We start from the raw sequence: 17888 nt of genomic DNA, 5'->3' as shown, positions 1-17888 counted from the left end.
CGATTTTGCATATAATCGGGGGCCATAGTCCACGACGTTACTGTGTGATATGCGCGAATATCGACAGAGACCGAGATCTTTGAAATCTAAACATATATTTTAAGTTTTGTCATAATCAGATAAAGATTGTGACCTCGACGGTGTCCACAATCTTGGTATTCCATACTTTTACATTATTTGCGTACGGGGAGCGGCCATTTTGTCCGGCAGTTTCGGTCCGATTTTCACGAAATTCGAACCTCGCCGTCATTAGCGTGTAACGGTGATATATTAAAACGTTTTTAAAATCGAATAAAAATTGTGACCTCTAGCCGGGCTACAAGCTAAAAACGCCATTTTTGTACAATCATGTGCCATAATCCAGGAAGTTAAGATCTGATATGCGGGAATATCAAAAGGAACCGAGCTCTTTTGGTTATAAACATACTTTTGAAGTTTCATCAAAATCGGATAAAAATTGACAAGCTAAAAACATGATTTTCCGTAAAATCAGGGCCATAGTCCATGAAGTTACGGTCCGATATATGCCAATATCGAAAGGAACCGAGATTTTAGGGAGATAAACCTATATTTTAAGTTTTGCTGAAAGTGAATAAAAAAATGTGACCTGTTGAGTGTCCATAAACAAATTGTGGACGGACGGACAGGGGCGACGACAATAAACATCCACAAGCGAATGTGGGCGTACAAAAATAGCGAGGTGTTCCTATTTTTATTACGTGCAGATTTGACATTTTATAAAGAAGAAAACGATGTTTTTCATATCACAAACTACTGTTATTTCGAAAGTTCTGCATTCATTTGCTGTGTATAATGAAGACACGTAATTTTGAAGGATCATTACTATTATGAATTTCCGTCTTCCTTAGCCCAGTTTGGAGCAAAACAGTAGGACGTTAAACCCCTTTTCATTTCATTTCTATTATGAATTTGGAGCCGAAGCAGGATCGGCAAGCTTACATTCAATCAATGTATTACGAAAACACGTAATTTTGTACGAATTCAATCAATGTATTACGAAAACACGTAATTTTGTACGAATATTAACATAAATTTGAATACCATACGGGAATTAAATATAAAAAAATATCGAGGTGCACCTATTTTATTACGTACAGGATTTGAATATTTTATTGACACGTGACTTTTAAGTGGTATGCATCCGTCTGCTTAAATAACCATAAGAGTTATGCCCCTTTATTTTTGGTAAAATGTCCGACAAGAACATTTTTGAAATTCCAACTCTTAACTCATTTGTTTTTCAATATTTTCGAATGAGATATGGTTTGTCGATAGCGCAACGTGTGAACTTCAAATTTCATCCCTGATGACCTCGCGATTGAAGGTCACGGTCAAGTTCAAATGGGCGATTTTCATGGAAATCGGGTCTGTTTTGCATAATTGTCGATTTTTATCTGCTCTAAGTCGACTGTTTTTCAAAATTTTGAATTAAAATTTCTCATTTTTCATAGAAAAAAAATGTTTAAATAATCAAGATCGACATTTTAGATCAAGAATTTGCGAAAATCCATATTCACTTTGAGACGCCATCTTGGATTTGTAGACTGGATACCAAACCACACCGAGACTGAATATTTTGGCAAAGCGGGTTGAAGGGGAGCCGGAGTTGATATATTGATCCTTTGAATAACAATTTGGGCGATTGGGTAACTGAATAATCCGTCGATGTATCTCAATCAAAACTGAAGTTTTTGCTAACTTTCGACACGAATTTTCACACTGTTGCAAGTTAGCTGACAACGATTTTATTTCTTATGTTGTTAGAACTAGTCAAGCTGCAAATAGATTGATTTTAATTTTTATCGCAAACCCTGCTCCAGTGGAGTTATCGCGATCTGAAGATAGGGTACATTTCAGGTATCTCCAGACACGTATCTTGTGTAGTCTACTGACACCAAAGGAAAATGAACTTTAACCAGATGACCATGATAATGTGATAGGGTAAGACCCCGACTATCACGAACAACCAAAACCTAGTTCGCCAGGGTCATGTAACAGCGGTAGTAGTGCGACAAAAATAGCTAAAATTTGGCTTGAGAATGGCAAAAATCAGCCAAAAAACGTAATTGGCCTGTATCTCGGAAACGGTTGATTTCTGAAATCGGTGATTTTGGCTGGGGAGTAGGCTCGATGGGTCGACCAAACCCTGTCAATATGAACTCAATCGACCGACCCCCACCTTCGAACATCTGCATGATATTGCATGGTTTTCTCGTGGACTGGCTCTTAAGGACTTAAGTATGTCAAGGAGGGGAGAATGGGGAAAAGTAATTAGTTTGTATATAACTTAACTGCAAGACAGGGCCTTTAAAATTACACTGTTACTAAAAATAGAAACAATTTGGAGGACGAGACTAGATAACACGCTCGGCGTGCATTCGACCAAGACCAGTGCGTGCTTAGTCAACCATGTGCTGAAGAGAGACCATGTGTGTTTTGAAAAATTTGAAAAAATGACTACTAGTATATGAAATTTGAATGATCAGAATTCAGAATGTATATTGATTAAATAAATGTGAAAACTGTCTTTTTATTTTAATGGTCTTAATCCCAATTATATTTAAATAAATTATATTTGAGTTTATTAAATGGAACTGATATTAAACAGATCTGAAAATGTTTACCACAGTAAATACAAAAATATATTTTCTAAGGGGAAATGGCATCTAGTGTTCGAGACAGAGCACTTGATCCATCAATACGTAGGCAATGGGCATGTGTGTAATAAAATGCGGCAAGTCTCTAACTCAGTATCATCCACTGTCTTCGACATTGCAAACACGACTTATTGGCTAATTGAAATTAACATTGATGTTGTTATCTTACCATGAAATGACGGGCTTCTGATTATCCAATATTTAAGACAAAATGAAAATTTTAAAATTGGCATACGAATCGCGTGCCAGAATGCTTTGTAATGAAGCGACCCGATGAACGAAGCTAAACATATCCCATAGAAGAATACGACCGGTGTAGACTGGAATAATCAGACGCCAAAGACTGCCATTCAATTCGACTATTTCGCCGAATATAACTGATTAGAAATTACAGTAAAAATAGAAACGTTTGAATGTAAATAAGTTAATATACATTCATATTACATTATATGCGACCGATTTGTGTCCATTTCTAAGTGCCAAAGAATACAGATTTAGCTCCTCTAAATCAAAAATCATATTTAGAGAGATCTGAAATGGTTATCACAGGAAATCCAAACGAACAGAAAACGGAAATTCGCCACAAAACGAGACATGACATCTAGTGTTTGAGACGGAGCAAACATATCCGATCTTGCGCACTTCACTCTTCAATACGTATCGGCATGTACACCGATGGTTTAAGCATGGATTCTAATTACCAAATCAATTAATTAAATTAAATCGAATTCTTCTACTTACCTTCACAGCTGGTTTTGGCTCAAGAGAGACGGATGGCTTCGACACAGTGTCACCTTTTACCTGCGGCGCAGATATTTTTACACTAGCTTCAATGTGAACAGCACTGATAACCGTAGCCGCAGCACCATCTACAGAGTGAACGGGACTTGTCACTTTAGACAGGACAGCTGCTGCTGTTTGTCGAGATTTCGCACTTGATCTGGCTGCTCTAGCTTTACGAGATAGCGTCGTCTTCCGCGTCAGCATCGACATGTTGTTTATTGGAATAACAACAATGTCTTGTAACGGGGTTATTTCAGATGAAGGAAGGAATTAAATAAAATCATGGCACGTTCTCTCCTCTCGTGATGCAAGCAAACGAAATGATTACAAGTCTGTTAAACGGTTATCACTTCTTTCCAAAAAAACTCCAGAAACACGCTGCATTATAAAATCATTAGCGGCAATTCACTAAAGAAATTATTATCTGATCAAGCGTACAGGTGAAATTAACGAAATATAAAACACTTCTCTCTATTATAAAGGCTTTCAATTCTCTCGGAGAAGACTAAACTTTGTCATTAAGAGAGCAACCGTCTCGCCGGTTCAACGAAGGTTTCGACCCTTTCTAACTGCTCTAATTAAAATGCCTAATCTTCAGCAGGCAGAAATAAAACCGCAATCTTGTTCCAAGACATTAATTATCTCCCCGATATTCAGTCCATATAAATTCCATTGTTAACGATTTAAGGCGCGTAAAGTTGAAACAGTTTTATTAACACCTTGTTCCATTCCGAGCAAAAAAGATGCACAAGAGTCCTATTAAAAGGAAAACAAAATTGAAGAAATCCCGATAGATTGATCTATTAATGATACAGATGGATTTTATCCTCTCAATCGTTTACAAGTTTATGTGCAGTTAATTACACAAACGTGGGCAGAAAATCACAAAACGAGTTCCACAATAGCAATTTGTAGATACAATAACTATTGTCGTTCTCAATAATTCACCTATTTCAAATCAAAACTTTCCTTGCAAGTGACAATTTCGAATAATACGCAAAATCACCAGACGTAGATGCTAAGGATAATTTACCCGCTAGGAAAGTTTTCCCAAAGGACTCACTCCAGTCGCGAAAGTTAAGTATGTATTCCTGATATTTAAAAATGACTGTTACATATCAGCCGTACAGATGTCGCATTTTGAATGTTAATCGTACAAATCGCAACAGCTTGGTCATTAACTATAACAAATGACATTAACATCCTTAAACGGTTGAAAAACTGTTATTTTAAATTTTAGCCGTTAATGTCAATTAATAATTCAACCGGAAAATCGAGATCATATTTTGTACTCGTCTTTTCAGAACATTAATAGTAATGAGTGAATCACATGAGGTTTAAAGTCCTACTTTTCTGCACAGGCCGGGCTAATGAAGACGGGAATTCTTTTACTAGCGTCAAAGTTCGCCATCATTTATCCAAAATGAACCCCACAATCATTGTTTAAAATATAATGGTATTTAACGAGAGGATCTAGAGATCTTGAGAGTCCCACTTCGAGCTCTAGTTGACCGGTCACTCTAGCTTGCCGTCGCTATTTCGATCCCTGATGTGTCTTCTCAAACTCGTTGGTTTACTCCGGGTATTTCGGTTTCCTCCCACGCTGCGCGTGTCATAAGATAATTAAAATAAGACAATTTGTCAGCGATATCACCTTCAGTGGAAGTCGAAGTTAAACACAAACAGAAGAAGAAACATTAAAGAGCGTAACCCGGTCGATTTAACGGAACACAAAAAACACGCGTTTAAATGCAATAGCGTAATCCGTTCTATCAAATGATTATTAAAATACGAGTTAAAATTTCAGAGCGTAATCTATTCTGTAAACTGAACACCAAAACAAGCATTTAAATGTCGTCTAAACATCAGCATTGTTTAAGACGGGGTTGAAAGCTATACTTGAAAATTTTATCAATAAACTTGGGAACCTCGCCATTTCTTTAAACTGAACACCAAAACAAGTATTTAAATTTGAAAGCATACTCCGTTTTCTAAACTGAACACCAAAAACAATTGTTTTAAATTTAAGAGCGTAATCCGTTCTCTAAACTAAACACTAACACATCATAATGTTTTTTGAAAGTTGTTAGTTATATACTCTCAACTTTTACGATCAAAGCCAGAGAACCTTGTCATTTCTCTAAACTGCATGGACACCAAAACTTTCAAAGTGATTGTAAATTATACTCAAAAGGGTTACCATTAAACTTTACGGAATCTTGCCTTTTCTTTAAACGTGAATACTAACACATTTGAAAGAATAAAATCGCTTCATCAGCACCATTTCTTTTCTAATCTGTCGTAAGCAATACTCTTAAAGAGTATCATTCAACGTTAGAGAACCTTGTCGCTTCTTTAAACTGAACACAACAATATGTAAAAGAATAGACCTTCTTTACCAGTAACCCTTTCCTTTGAAAAAGATCAAGATCTTTGTCATAGTGGTGTATAAATCTATAATGTTCTCTCTCTATATATTATATTGTATTGTTTTTCAACCCTACGTTAAATATTGACGAAAAGAGTTTAAACCTACATCTTCGAGACATCTTAAATATTAAACATTTTATAAATAATAATTCCTTGTTGCATGCTTGATATTTTTCAGCGATTGTGTTTTCGAACGACTTCCTTATTCGTTCTTGTTTTTAACCAATATCTAGAGTATTAAAATGTCTATAGATTAAAAGGCCAATCACGATGAAGTTCATTGACGTCTTTCTTCAAGTGCTATTTCAAAATATCACCTTGGTCGTTTTATTTTGATTTTTTCTTTGGTTTTCTACAGAGCTATACAAAAATAACCGGAGACGGATTAAGAGCGATATACCATCCGTTAAAATCTGTATTCAATATATCAAAGGTCGCCCTGAAGAATCACCAGACTTACATTTTTGATATGACATCATCATATGACTGCGATGGCGTCATTGTTGGTTACACGTATTTGTTCGGACATCAACTACTGTTTCACACCGCAATCAAAGGTAAAATGTACTCAAATTGATTGTTTATAATTAGCTGTTATTATGGATTAGTGGATCTTCTTCAAGAATGACTGGACCGGGCATCCCAATTCCAAGATGGCGGCGATGACGTCATTGTTGGTTTCTGGCTCATACGCGTACTTCTCACTGCTTAATCCACGGTAAAATATATTCAAATTGATTATTTAACATTAGCTGTTGAACATAAATAACCGTCACTGGGAAACTGCGTCTAGACACATCCTTTTAAGTATAATTCGTCTTTAAATGCAGTATGAGATAGCCGTCACCGGGAAACTGTACCAGAGTACTTCCTGTTCAGTATAATTCATCTTAAAATGCAGCATCAATCTGGGTTGTAAACTGAGCGCTATTCTCCTTAAATAACGAAAAGACCAACTTACCTCCCTTGTGGTATGTTGCTCTTATATACCAATTGCCCTACTTGGTCAATTGTTGAATTCAATACAGACAATAAATGCGAGGTAAAAATAAGATTGACAGTTGAATTGTAAAATATATATTTTAAACCAGTCCATCTATCGAGTTTCATTCTACTCACGTTTTCAAATTTCCAATCGTTTCTTGGGGGTTCTTTATCCAGCATCTCGTCCGCAGTCATAATTTGGTTTGATTGATTGATTTTATAAGGATTAGAATTCCCAGATGTTTTAAATGTTTTAATACGTTTCATGCGCGAGGAAACTTTAAACAGGAACCGGTTCCACACACTCAGTTATCGTCAACTTCTTCTGGGAGAGACGGTCTTTAAAAAAGACCTAGCTCAAGGCTCTGTCAATTCGTGTGCGGTCGACAGGAAACTCTACATGCCTGTTCATCAGATATTTCCGCATCGATTAACGCATTTAAGTGTCTTGTAAAGTGCCATGGGTACTTTCAAAACAATAAATGTGCAACAATCTTTGAGGGATCATCAGATGACAGTTGGAAATCGAAAGAAGAGTGGGTCGTACCGCCGCCTTAAAGCAATATGTCATCGTTAGTACGCAGCAAACCAATCGTTGGACCCCTGCTGTCTTTACCACAGAGAAAGAAACAATACTAATTTGTTGTCTTGCTGTGGGTGGGTTTTTTTACTCAAGCATTCTGGCGATATTTACTTAAGATAATTTTAATATGTTGATTTTGTAAAGTTGCGAGTCATGATGACTCGATGTTTACGGCAATGCCTGACTAATCTGGAAGTCCAGGGTTCGATCCTCATGTTGGTTGATAAAGTTCATCAGGATTTTTCAGCTGGGCCTCCCTTTTCCAGTGATACAGGGCAGCGGGCCTGTCAAGAAAAGCGCCTAGTCGATCGGATGGAATAAAAGACGAATCTCGTGTACAAATTAGTGTGCACGCAAAAGAACCATTTGAAGTTATAACAAACTGTATTTCCAAACTTTTGTTGAGCGTACGCTAAACCCGTCTCTCTTCCAAATATTTGCATTATTATCAATATCTGGAATTGAAACACTAATTATCGTACCACTATTATCTAACTTTAGGGATTCGAGATTATGAACTACAGAATACGAAACGAAATCGATCTAAATTTCATTTCATCAAATTACCATTACTACCCCCTGGAGAGATTTGTTAGTATATTCAACAATATAATTATGATGGACTTTTATATATAAAAAAATAAGTATACTTCAAGTTTCACATTGTTGATATTGCACGGAGTCGCTTCTTATTGCTTTTATTCTACTTTAATGAAACGGTGATCAACGAGGCGATGTATCATAGACCAGCGGGGTCGTTAACTACTCGGGCTGTACAGTTATTAAACGGATCAATCGTTATTACGCAACGTGTTGAGTAAATCGTCACAGCTTTAACACATAACCAGACTTGTACTCCAATTATGAGATTATATTTCTGCAATTTTATCATCTAAGATTTCGGAGATTATTTTTATGTTAAATATGGGTCAATTCTTGACACTGTCTACCTTCAAATTACATTTAATATTTCGGAGAATTTTTATTTTAATGGGAGTTAATTCTGGGAACCGTCTATACCTTCAAGAAAGCAAAGATCGATTTGATAGTTTTGCCTTAACTGCTCTGTTTCACGAGAGCCAGCTATTCTATACCGGGATTCTGAACCAGCAATCTAGTGGAAAGTCTCGTTCGATACTTTTATTTCAACTAAAGAAAATAAATAAAACGATATTCTTTTCTAACGCCCTAAGTTTCTGCACAAATAGGGTTCATTTCGATGCTTTGGTTGTGACCTTTGTTTAAAAGTTACTTATCTTGAAATAGGGTTTATAGCGTCTTATTCTCTGCAATATAGGGAATCTATAAGAAGTGGTATAAGGTGTTCCGCGACTGTTTACGCATGCTATGACATCTAATAATAAAATACTTGGCCAAACTTAACTCCGCAATCATAAACAGTACCTTATACATTATGTTATGCTCTGTGCTGGCATGAAGTAGGGGTTTAGCATCCGACATTTCTCCACAAACCGGGATAATGAAGACGAGAAGCTCCGTTCTGCCGAATTCATGGCAACTCTAGAATAAGCGTTTATAATCGTTAAACATTCGGCAATATTCCTCCCACTACGAAAGAAGACACCTACTCGCAAGTAAAATATTGGCATGAATATGTTGTACCTTACATTAGTTCCAAAATGACCCGGTAGATGGCTGGATCAGACGAGATTCAAATACTATTTTATTCTAATATTAGGGAGGGGGGAGGGTGGGGGTGTTTGTGGGGGTCACGGTATGTAAGTGGGCAAGACGCTGGCTCGCTAGCCTGGAGGTCGGGTGTTCGATCCCTGCATTGGCCGAGAAAGTTCATCCAGATTTTCCTGCGTGGTTCTCCCTTGTCAGTGATGCAAGACAGAGGGCCTGACAAGGACAGTTGTCTAGTCGTTCGGAGGGGACGAAAAACCGAGGTCCCGTGTACACATTGGCGTGCACGTAAAAGATCCCTTGACAGTTGGAATTCGATTTAAGAGTAGGCCGTAGTGCAGCTGTCCGGTCACAATTTCCCTCATAGCACACTGTATGGGGTATGACCGTCTTCATTAGCCCAGTCGGGGCAGAACAGTAGGACGTTAAACCCCATTTCATTTCATTTCATTCTAATATTGGCACCATAAATTTATATCTAGGCCGGCTGATTGCAAACACAAACCGACCTATATTATAGTTTAAATAAGCTGTCTGATCTGTTAATGTGTCCTTCAAGGCCAGGTTTTATTCATTCCGTCACACAACCAATTAATGTTCTATATCCAAGATCCCAGGAGTTTAAGACAAAATGAAAATTTTAAAATTGGCACACGAATCGCGTGTCAGATTGCTTTCGAGCACCAGATGTATGAAGCGACTCGATGAACGAGGCTAAACATACTATCCCATGTAGGAGAATACTACCGGTGTAGACTGAAATAACCAGATGTCAAAGAGAGAGAGAGAGAGAGAGAGAGAGAGAGAGAGAGAGATGGGACTAACATATGGTTCAATTTTTTATTTCAATAATTCGCGTGTGCGTAGGTTTCTTTAGCAGTGGGAGAACCCAGAGAAAATCCACTGCAAAAGAACCCCACGTACAAGCGAATTATTGAAATGAAAAATTGAACCATACGTTTATCCCGAAATGGCCTAGTTTGTGTCGAATGGGTTGGTCTCGGTATTCCGTCCAACACTGGAACTATTAAGTTCTAAATTATATATAAATTCATGTTTTTCATTTTATTTTTTGAATATTTATATAAATACAGCGGTGTAATATTTGTTTTTAATTGGTTAACTAGTCTGTGTTATTTGTTTTTAATTATTTGTATAAATTTCCTGTGATAGTTGTTTAGTAAGTCTCAATGTAATCACCATATGTTTGGCGCAATATATCCCGGTCGGAGCTGACGTGAAACAAAACTCTATTTCATTCATTCATTCGTCCAACGCGAACGACTACACACGTTTTTTGCTTGCCAGACCCTTCGTCCTGCACCTTTGAATTTGTTGGCCAAACACCGGGATATAACGTAGGACCTTCTGGTTCGTGACTCACGGCGCCATACTTACTGAACCACCGTGGCCCCCACATATTAATTTATCTGAGCACACGTCGGGATTGTAACCCGCGACATTTTCGTCCACAGCCGATTTCCTAAACCACTCGTTCTTCACAACTTAGACGAACTGGTTTGTTTTTCTTCTATAAATCCATTCTAAGACTATTAAATGATGAAATAATGATAAATGAACTGAAGGTTATTTGTGAGAAAGAGTAATCAACCTCGGGGTTCCGGTTGAATAAACCCGTCTAACCTCATTAACACAATGCGTTCATGGACAGACACATGGAAAGACAGTCACGTTGCATTAGCTACTCGGACGGTTAAATTGTCCATCCATTTGGCACTAATTGCGACTCGATTTCAGTTCACAGATGAAAAGAGAGCTTTCGTCAAATATCGGAAAACCCGGGAAGAAAAGGACTGAAATGGCTAATGGAGCCTGTCGTACACCATGTAGTGTGTTTTAACATACATTTAATCCCTGCTGTGGCGTGCCCGCCTACTTTCCATAGAATTCTGATTGTCAATTATCAGAAAACCCCGAAAGGAATGAAATGAAATGGGGTTTACTGTTCTAGCCGGTAATGAAGGTTGTCTTACGCCATGTAGAGTGTGGTCCCTGCCTAGGCAAAATAATTATGCATGCCAGTGCACATGATGTCTTTAATTCAGATACAACGGATGGGTTTAATTAAGTCCGGACAAAGGATTATTGTAATTAACACTGTCCAAAACAATGGATGGCTTTAAAGATGCATTATCGAGCCAGCGTTGTACTCAATGAGACACTATGGCTCCTGTATCGGGTACTTTCCGGCGTGGTAGCGACTGTCAGGACAACCCCCCCCCCCCCCAATTCATTTCATTTCAATCGTATCAGGCACAAACTGAATGGCATTAAACGTTTGCATTACCAAAGGCCATAAAAACTATTTTGATAAAACGCTTTCGACTGTAAAACGGATAGCAACATTTAAATAACATTATAGACAGCTCATATTAATGGAGTGTTTCAACATCACAGATTATGCAGTAATTGTAATGGCAACCCTGAACGGTATTTTTCACAAGTTTCCACAGATTTGATTTGGATATTTTTTTTCTCTGATATGTTTTTGATGGGAATTGGGTGTTAGTACCTCATTATATCTTGCCGAACGCAACGCCCCACACGATTACTATAGAAAGCACAAACGACTTGATAAGAAATCAAATTACTGATTGCAGCACGGAATCACACAATTCATTTTCATGACTTTCTTAAAGAGATAGCCATGTATTTGGATATTATAAACCTGCTTCACAGAGAGAGAGAGAGAGAGAGAGAGAGAGAGGGATGGAGGAGATAATCTCCTCTCAACATAAGCCAGAGAGAGGGGTAGGAGGGTAACTTCCTATCAACACAATCTAGAGAGCAGAGCGAAGGGGAACTAAACACAAGCTAGAGAGGGGAAGAGGAGGCGGTAATCTCCTCTCAACACAAGCGATAGCGAGAGAGGAGGAAGATATCCTCCAGTCAACACGAAAGAGAGAGAGAGAGAGGCTGGGGGATAACTAGAAAGAATGGGGGGGGGGTAGCCTGCTCTAAACACAAGCCGTAGAGAGAGAAAGGTGGGGGAGGGGTAATCTCCGCTCAACATATGCCAGAGAGGATGTACAACCTTCTCTCAACACAAGACATGAAGGGGTGTTATCCTCCTCTCAACACAAAGCCAGATGGGGGTGGGTGTTACCTCCTCGTAACACAAGTCAGAGAGAGGGGGGAAGGAGGGTAATCTCGTCTCTGCACAAGCCAGAGGGGAGGAGGGATCTTCGACACTGGCCAGAGAAAGAGGTATAGGTAGCCTCCACTCAACACTAAGCGGAGGGAGATATATTACTTGGAACTAACATGGTATACCTTTTATTCATAATTTCAGTATCTCGAACACTCGACTCACTTACATTTAAATAATGCCAATTGTTTACTTCTCTCTAACAGCACTGTAAACACACATTATTTTGATGTCAAAATATTATAAGAATTAGAGTTTTTGAAATATGTATTTAAGAAATGCAGATGTTTGTAAGAAACATACAAGTTCTATACAGAAGTCTATATGTGGAACTCTCGTGGGAGATGAAATAAATGTAGACAAAATAAATATATCGGCCCATCATGAGACAAACTGTTCTAATTTTATCACAGTTGGGAGTTGCTCGGGGATTACTGACACCTCTGTATATCCCGGGAGCCAAGGTGACTCAGCGAATGAGGCGATGGTACACTAACTAGAACGTCCCGGCTTAGATCCCGATGTTGGCCGATAAATATACAGAGGTTGAATCTGGCAAGGAAATGAAATGAAATGGGGTTTAACATCCCGCTGTTCTGCTCCTAATGGGCTAATGAAGACGGGAATACAACATACAGTGTGCTATGGGGGAAATTGTGCCTTAATAGTGGAACTAAGGTCTACTCTTATATCGAATTCCAACTGTAAAGGGATCTTTTACGTACACGCCAATGTGTACATGGGATGTCGTATTTTTCTTTTCGTGCCATCCGAATGACTAGACAACTGTCTGTCCTGCACAATTGACACGGCGAAACCACTCCGGAAAATCTCAATAAACCGGACAAGGAAAAGGCGCCGAGAACTTAAAATAGGGGATACCGAGGTCTATTTTTGTACTCGTTGTTGTGCACGTAAAATATCCCTTGACATTTGGAATTCGATTAAAAGTATGTGGATACGCTCATAGGACACTGGAATGCGTATGTCCGCCTTCATTAGCCAGTTTGGTACAGACGAGTAAAACCCCATTTCATTTCATTTTAATATATCAACGTGCTTGGGTTGGAAGGGAAATAACTCTTATTTTGAGTATCAATTATTGACTTTCAGCGTTTGTGCAAGAAGTACATTACTATAACACTTTCTGCCAGAGTTTGATCGATAAAACAAGAATCCAAGGGCGAACCCTGAAAATAAAGATCACGGGATTGGACTCACTACTTCCAAGAAGTACATTACTATAACACTTTCTGCCAGAGTTTGATCGATAAAACAAGAATCCAAGGGCGAACCCTGAAAATAAAGATCACGGAATTGGACTCACTACTTCCAAATAGATTTTTATTTAAATTCTTAAACCCTATATTTTATCCAAGAAATTTAACGAAATACTATGTTTTAAACATCTAGCAATAAGAAGGGCAATGAAGTGAAATGAAATGGGTTTAACGTCCTTAATGAAGGGATCTTTTACGTGCACGTGAGTATGTACACGGTACCTCGGTTTTTCTTCCCACCCGAACGACTAGACAGCTGTCCTTGTCATGCCGCCCGTCCTGCACCACTGACAAGGAGACATACCGATGAACTTTCTCGGCTAATGCAGGGATCTAACACGCGACCTCCAGGCTAGCTAGCCAGCGTCTTACCCACTTAGCCACCGTGACTCCCATTTTCCAAAGGGCTGGCGTATTTATTACGCACAAAATTGCACTTTCACTCTCTGTGTCTTTCGACAAAATGCATACTGGTGCTATCATTATATGTTAGCCGAATTCCATGAACAACTCATTAATTGCATATGAAAATAAATAATAAAAAGTTTGTTTATATGCTATTCGAGAACCCAAAGTTGTCCAGCATGGTTTCGGTGGGGGATAAGAGGGACGAGGGGACCGGGGGAAGCATACACTATGACTGTCATTCTACTATCGATAAATGGTTTAAAGCGAGGGTTGAAAACGGCATAATCCATTAAGAATAAGTGTCTTTTAGTGGCAAATATTGCAACCTTATACCTCATTAAATCAAATAGTAGCTGTTACACAATCCGAATAGATGACTTCTCATTTCTATTTAATGAGCATGTAGTGCGATACATTATCAATTTTTCCAGTCAAGCTTTCTAGCGCGGATCATTGGCGCATACTCCGCTAAAAGTACATTGTGGGTTTAAGGAAATACATGATAAATTAGTGAAATTGACCTTCTTATAAAATACAACAATGTTATTGATCATTCAAATTATGTTCGATAGTTTTTGTTAGTGCAATCTAAATAATTTTACTAAGAGTAAAATACTATGCTTGATTTAGCAGCACAACTTTTCTTTCAGTATTCAACTTGACATTTGAATGAAATGAGGTTTAATGCACTACTGTTCTTCTCCGACTGGGCTAATGAACACGCACTCGGCAAACCTCAGCAGATTCCAGTACCCTACATCTAGCCTCGGCTGTATGACGAAGTCCGCCATTGGAACTACTTTCAAGTTCCCAGATTATCAACGGCGTTGCCCATGACGACGCCTTTGAAAGATGTGTTATCATACAAATATTTCAAAGTCTGAAACTGTTTTTCTTTCAATTTTATCCGATTTTCTTCAAACAAGGACAACTTTGTGCTAAAAACTCTATACACGCTTCGAACGACGCAATTTTGATAACTTCTTTTTAAAAGCGGCAAGTTTTTCTAATAAGTAAACCGGTGCCGCATCGCAATAGGCGTAGGTACATATCACCTACCGTCATACAGCCGAGGCTAAATGTAGAGTAACGGAATCTTCCGATGTTTGGCGAATGATTAACACGTACAGACGCCATACAGTGTGCTATGAGGGAAATGTTGCCCGTGCACTGGGGCTACGGCCTATTCTTTTTTCGAATTCCAACTGTCAAGGACTCTTTTACGTGTACGCCAAACACTGGACCTCGGGTTTTTGTCACATCCGAACGTTGCTGGGCCCGAAGGAGTCAGCAACGAACTCACCCTTCTTTTGGTACCTTTAACAGACACGCCACAAAATGAGTAATTCAACTGCTTTTATTTTTACCGAATGCTTGGCCATTAGAATCTTGAAGATACAGCAAGTTCATTATTATTTTTTTGAACCGTCGATATTAAGCGTAAAGTGTACGTGCTAAGTTCCAATCACAATAAACTCGTATAATTAATCAACCTGTGATATGAAGAAAAGAAACGGGTGACAAACAAAAACTATTAATGTTGTATTAATGAAACACTTCCATTAAGTGATGAATTTAGAGAGAGAGAGAGAGAGAGAGAGAGAGAGAGAGAGGGGGGACTTAACGGCACACTGTATGGCATGAGCCTAACGTCATTAGCCAAGTCGGTACAGAAGAGTAGGACGTTAAACCCCATCTTATTTTTTAAGAAACGTGATCTATAAAAATCACAGCCAGTTCATTATTAATTTGTGGAACCGTCGATATTAAGCGTAAAGTCGGCCAAGCTCCAATTACAAAATACTCGTATGATTAATCAACCTGTATAAAGAAAAGTGATTAATTTAGAGAGAGAGAGAGAGGGAGAGAGGGGGATTGAACGGCACATTGTATGGCATGAGCCCGTCGTCATTAGCCCAGTCGGTGCAGAAGAGTAGGACGTTAAACCCCATCTCATTCCTTAAGGAACGTGATCTATATATATATCAAAATATCATGTGATCGATAATGATTACAATACTTCTACAACTATCAATACTTTTAGCTATAGTTCTATAAATTCGATCAATGGCGCTTCGTAAAAGCTTAATACGCATGAGATGTATTTAAATGATAACACACAGAAAAGAATTATGCATGTGTTATGAAACGCCGATCTATGATTTATAACTAACGCAGTTACAGCGTGGATATAATACATGTTCTAATTTTAACATACTTTATGAGATAGCAATAATGAAACTGAGTTTAATGACTCACGAATGTGCGATCATTTAAACAGATCAAAGATTAGTTATTGGATATGGAATACCACCAGGTAGTTCACAACGATTAGTGATTATCGAGGTATATTTTAGGAGTAAATGCAGGGAGGTCGCACCACACACAAACAAATAGGCCTACACGAGACAAACGTACGGACAGGACAAAATATACAGACACCACAAACAACAAAAGCACATCAGATCAAGCGTCCTCTGCGCTGAATAGTCCTGGGTCGGTACGTAGTAATAAGTAAAACCAGCGCAACAATCTGGCTCTCGTTAATCTATTATCGTATATTATGCGTGTGCGTGTGGGTGTGCGTGTGTGTGTGTGTGGGGGGGGGGTACTGACACTGCATGGAAGGCCAAACATTTCTTTATTTAGAGTTCTTATTTCTTAATTCATAGTCCTTCATTTTTTGTCGATCTCGGGACCCCTTGGTTAGTGAACCAACTCCATTCCCACCGAGAACCGCGGTGTCCCCGCGAATAAGACGCTGGTTCGCTAATCAGTAGGCGTGGTTGTCATCATTGGTGGGTCTGAGAAAGGACAACGTATACCGGTAGTCGTTCAGATCGCACGAAAAAACTACGTCCGTTTATACATTGGCGTGCACGTAATAGAACCCTTGACAGTTGGAGTAGGTCGTAGCGCCGCTTTCATGGCAAAGTTTCCCTCATAGCAATTTCCCTCAGTTTGTAGGAAGCACTGTTTGATTTTCACGCTGTTCATTAAAGAAGCATGAAGCGTGTTGGGAAACATCTGAAGTGATGAATCTTGAAATTTAACTTAATGAATGGCCGACTCTACTAAACAGACAAGTCATTCATCAAGCCGCTCGATATAACAGTGCAGAGTTTGTAACTACAAATCACTCGAAACCTTGTGTACACAGAGAACTATCCACTTTGAGAGTAGACCCCTGTCCTATATAGCCGTAATATTCAAACATTAATATATATTTTTTGCAATGCGGTTTATATCTTTGTTACAAATAAATAACCATGGCTAATTTTATTAAATGAAATCAGAATAGGGGGAAGCAGAATAAATATTCTCGAAGTATACGTAGGGTTTCGACTGAAATCGTCGATATAGGATTTAAAATATCGATCAACTTACTAGCTTCGTGTCTGTTTTCAAGAGCAGTTAATTGTAGGCAGATACCGCAAGTCTCGTATGGTACACACTAAGAAAATGCAAAAACCATATGATCCCAATTGAGTATTCACTGGTGTATACTGATAAGTTTATAGGGAGAGAGAGAGAAATGGGGTTTAACGTCCACTCGACACAAATTAGGTTATTTCAGGACTAACACATGGTTCTATATTATTTTAGTAATTCGCTTGCGCGTAGGGGTCTTTAGGAGTGGGAGGAAACAGGAGGACCCGGAGAAAACCCACGAGGTTGGACAGGCGACCCTACTCCTTGTCATTTACAACCCGGGATTCGAAACCACGCCAGTTGATTCAATGACAGACCTTATGATACAGAACGCACCTAACCATTCGGCTCCAACCCCCGATAAGTTTATAGCTGTGTTTTTCTTTATATAGTTTGGGAGAGAGAGAGATGGGGTTTAACGTCCACTCGACACAAACTAGGCCATTTCGGGACTAACAGATGGTTTAATTTTCTTTCAATAATTCGCTTGCGCG

The 17888-nt window shown here is 38.6% G+C and overlaps 1 protein-coding gene across 4 annotated transcripts in view; it reads right to left on the bottom strand.

The window, feature by feature from the left end:
• LOC126830340 (transmembrane protein 272) overlaps positions 1-17888 on the bottom strand; it is a 138086-nt gene that overhangs the window by 45462 nt on the left and 74736 nt on the right. The window contains exon 1 of one of the 4 annotated variants that reach the window (XM_050560716.2): positions 3420-4526. The exons of the other annotated variants lie outside the window; for them this stretch is intronic. Coding sequence (XP_050416673.1) covers positions 3420-3671 — 252 coding nt within the window. The 5' untranslated portion in view covers positions 3672-4526. Of the gene's footprint in view, positions 1-3419; positions 4527-17888 lie in introns of those variants that run through there. 4 annotated transcript variants of the gene reach the window in all.

Source organism: Patella vulgata, chromosome 8 (assembly GCF_932274485.2).
Source record: "Patella vulgata chromosome 8, xgPatVulg1.2, whole genome shotgun sequence".
Taxonomy (NCBI): domain Eukaryota; kingdom Metazoa; phylum Mollusca; class Gastropoda; family Patellidae; genus Patella; species Patella vulgata.
Note: the sequence above shows the minus strand (reverse complement) of the source record. Positions and strands in the feature narration are given on the sequence as shown.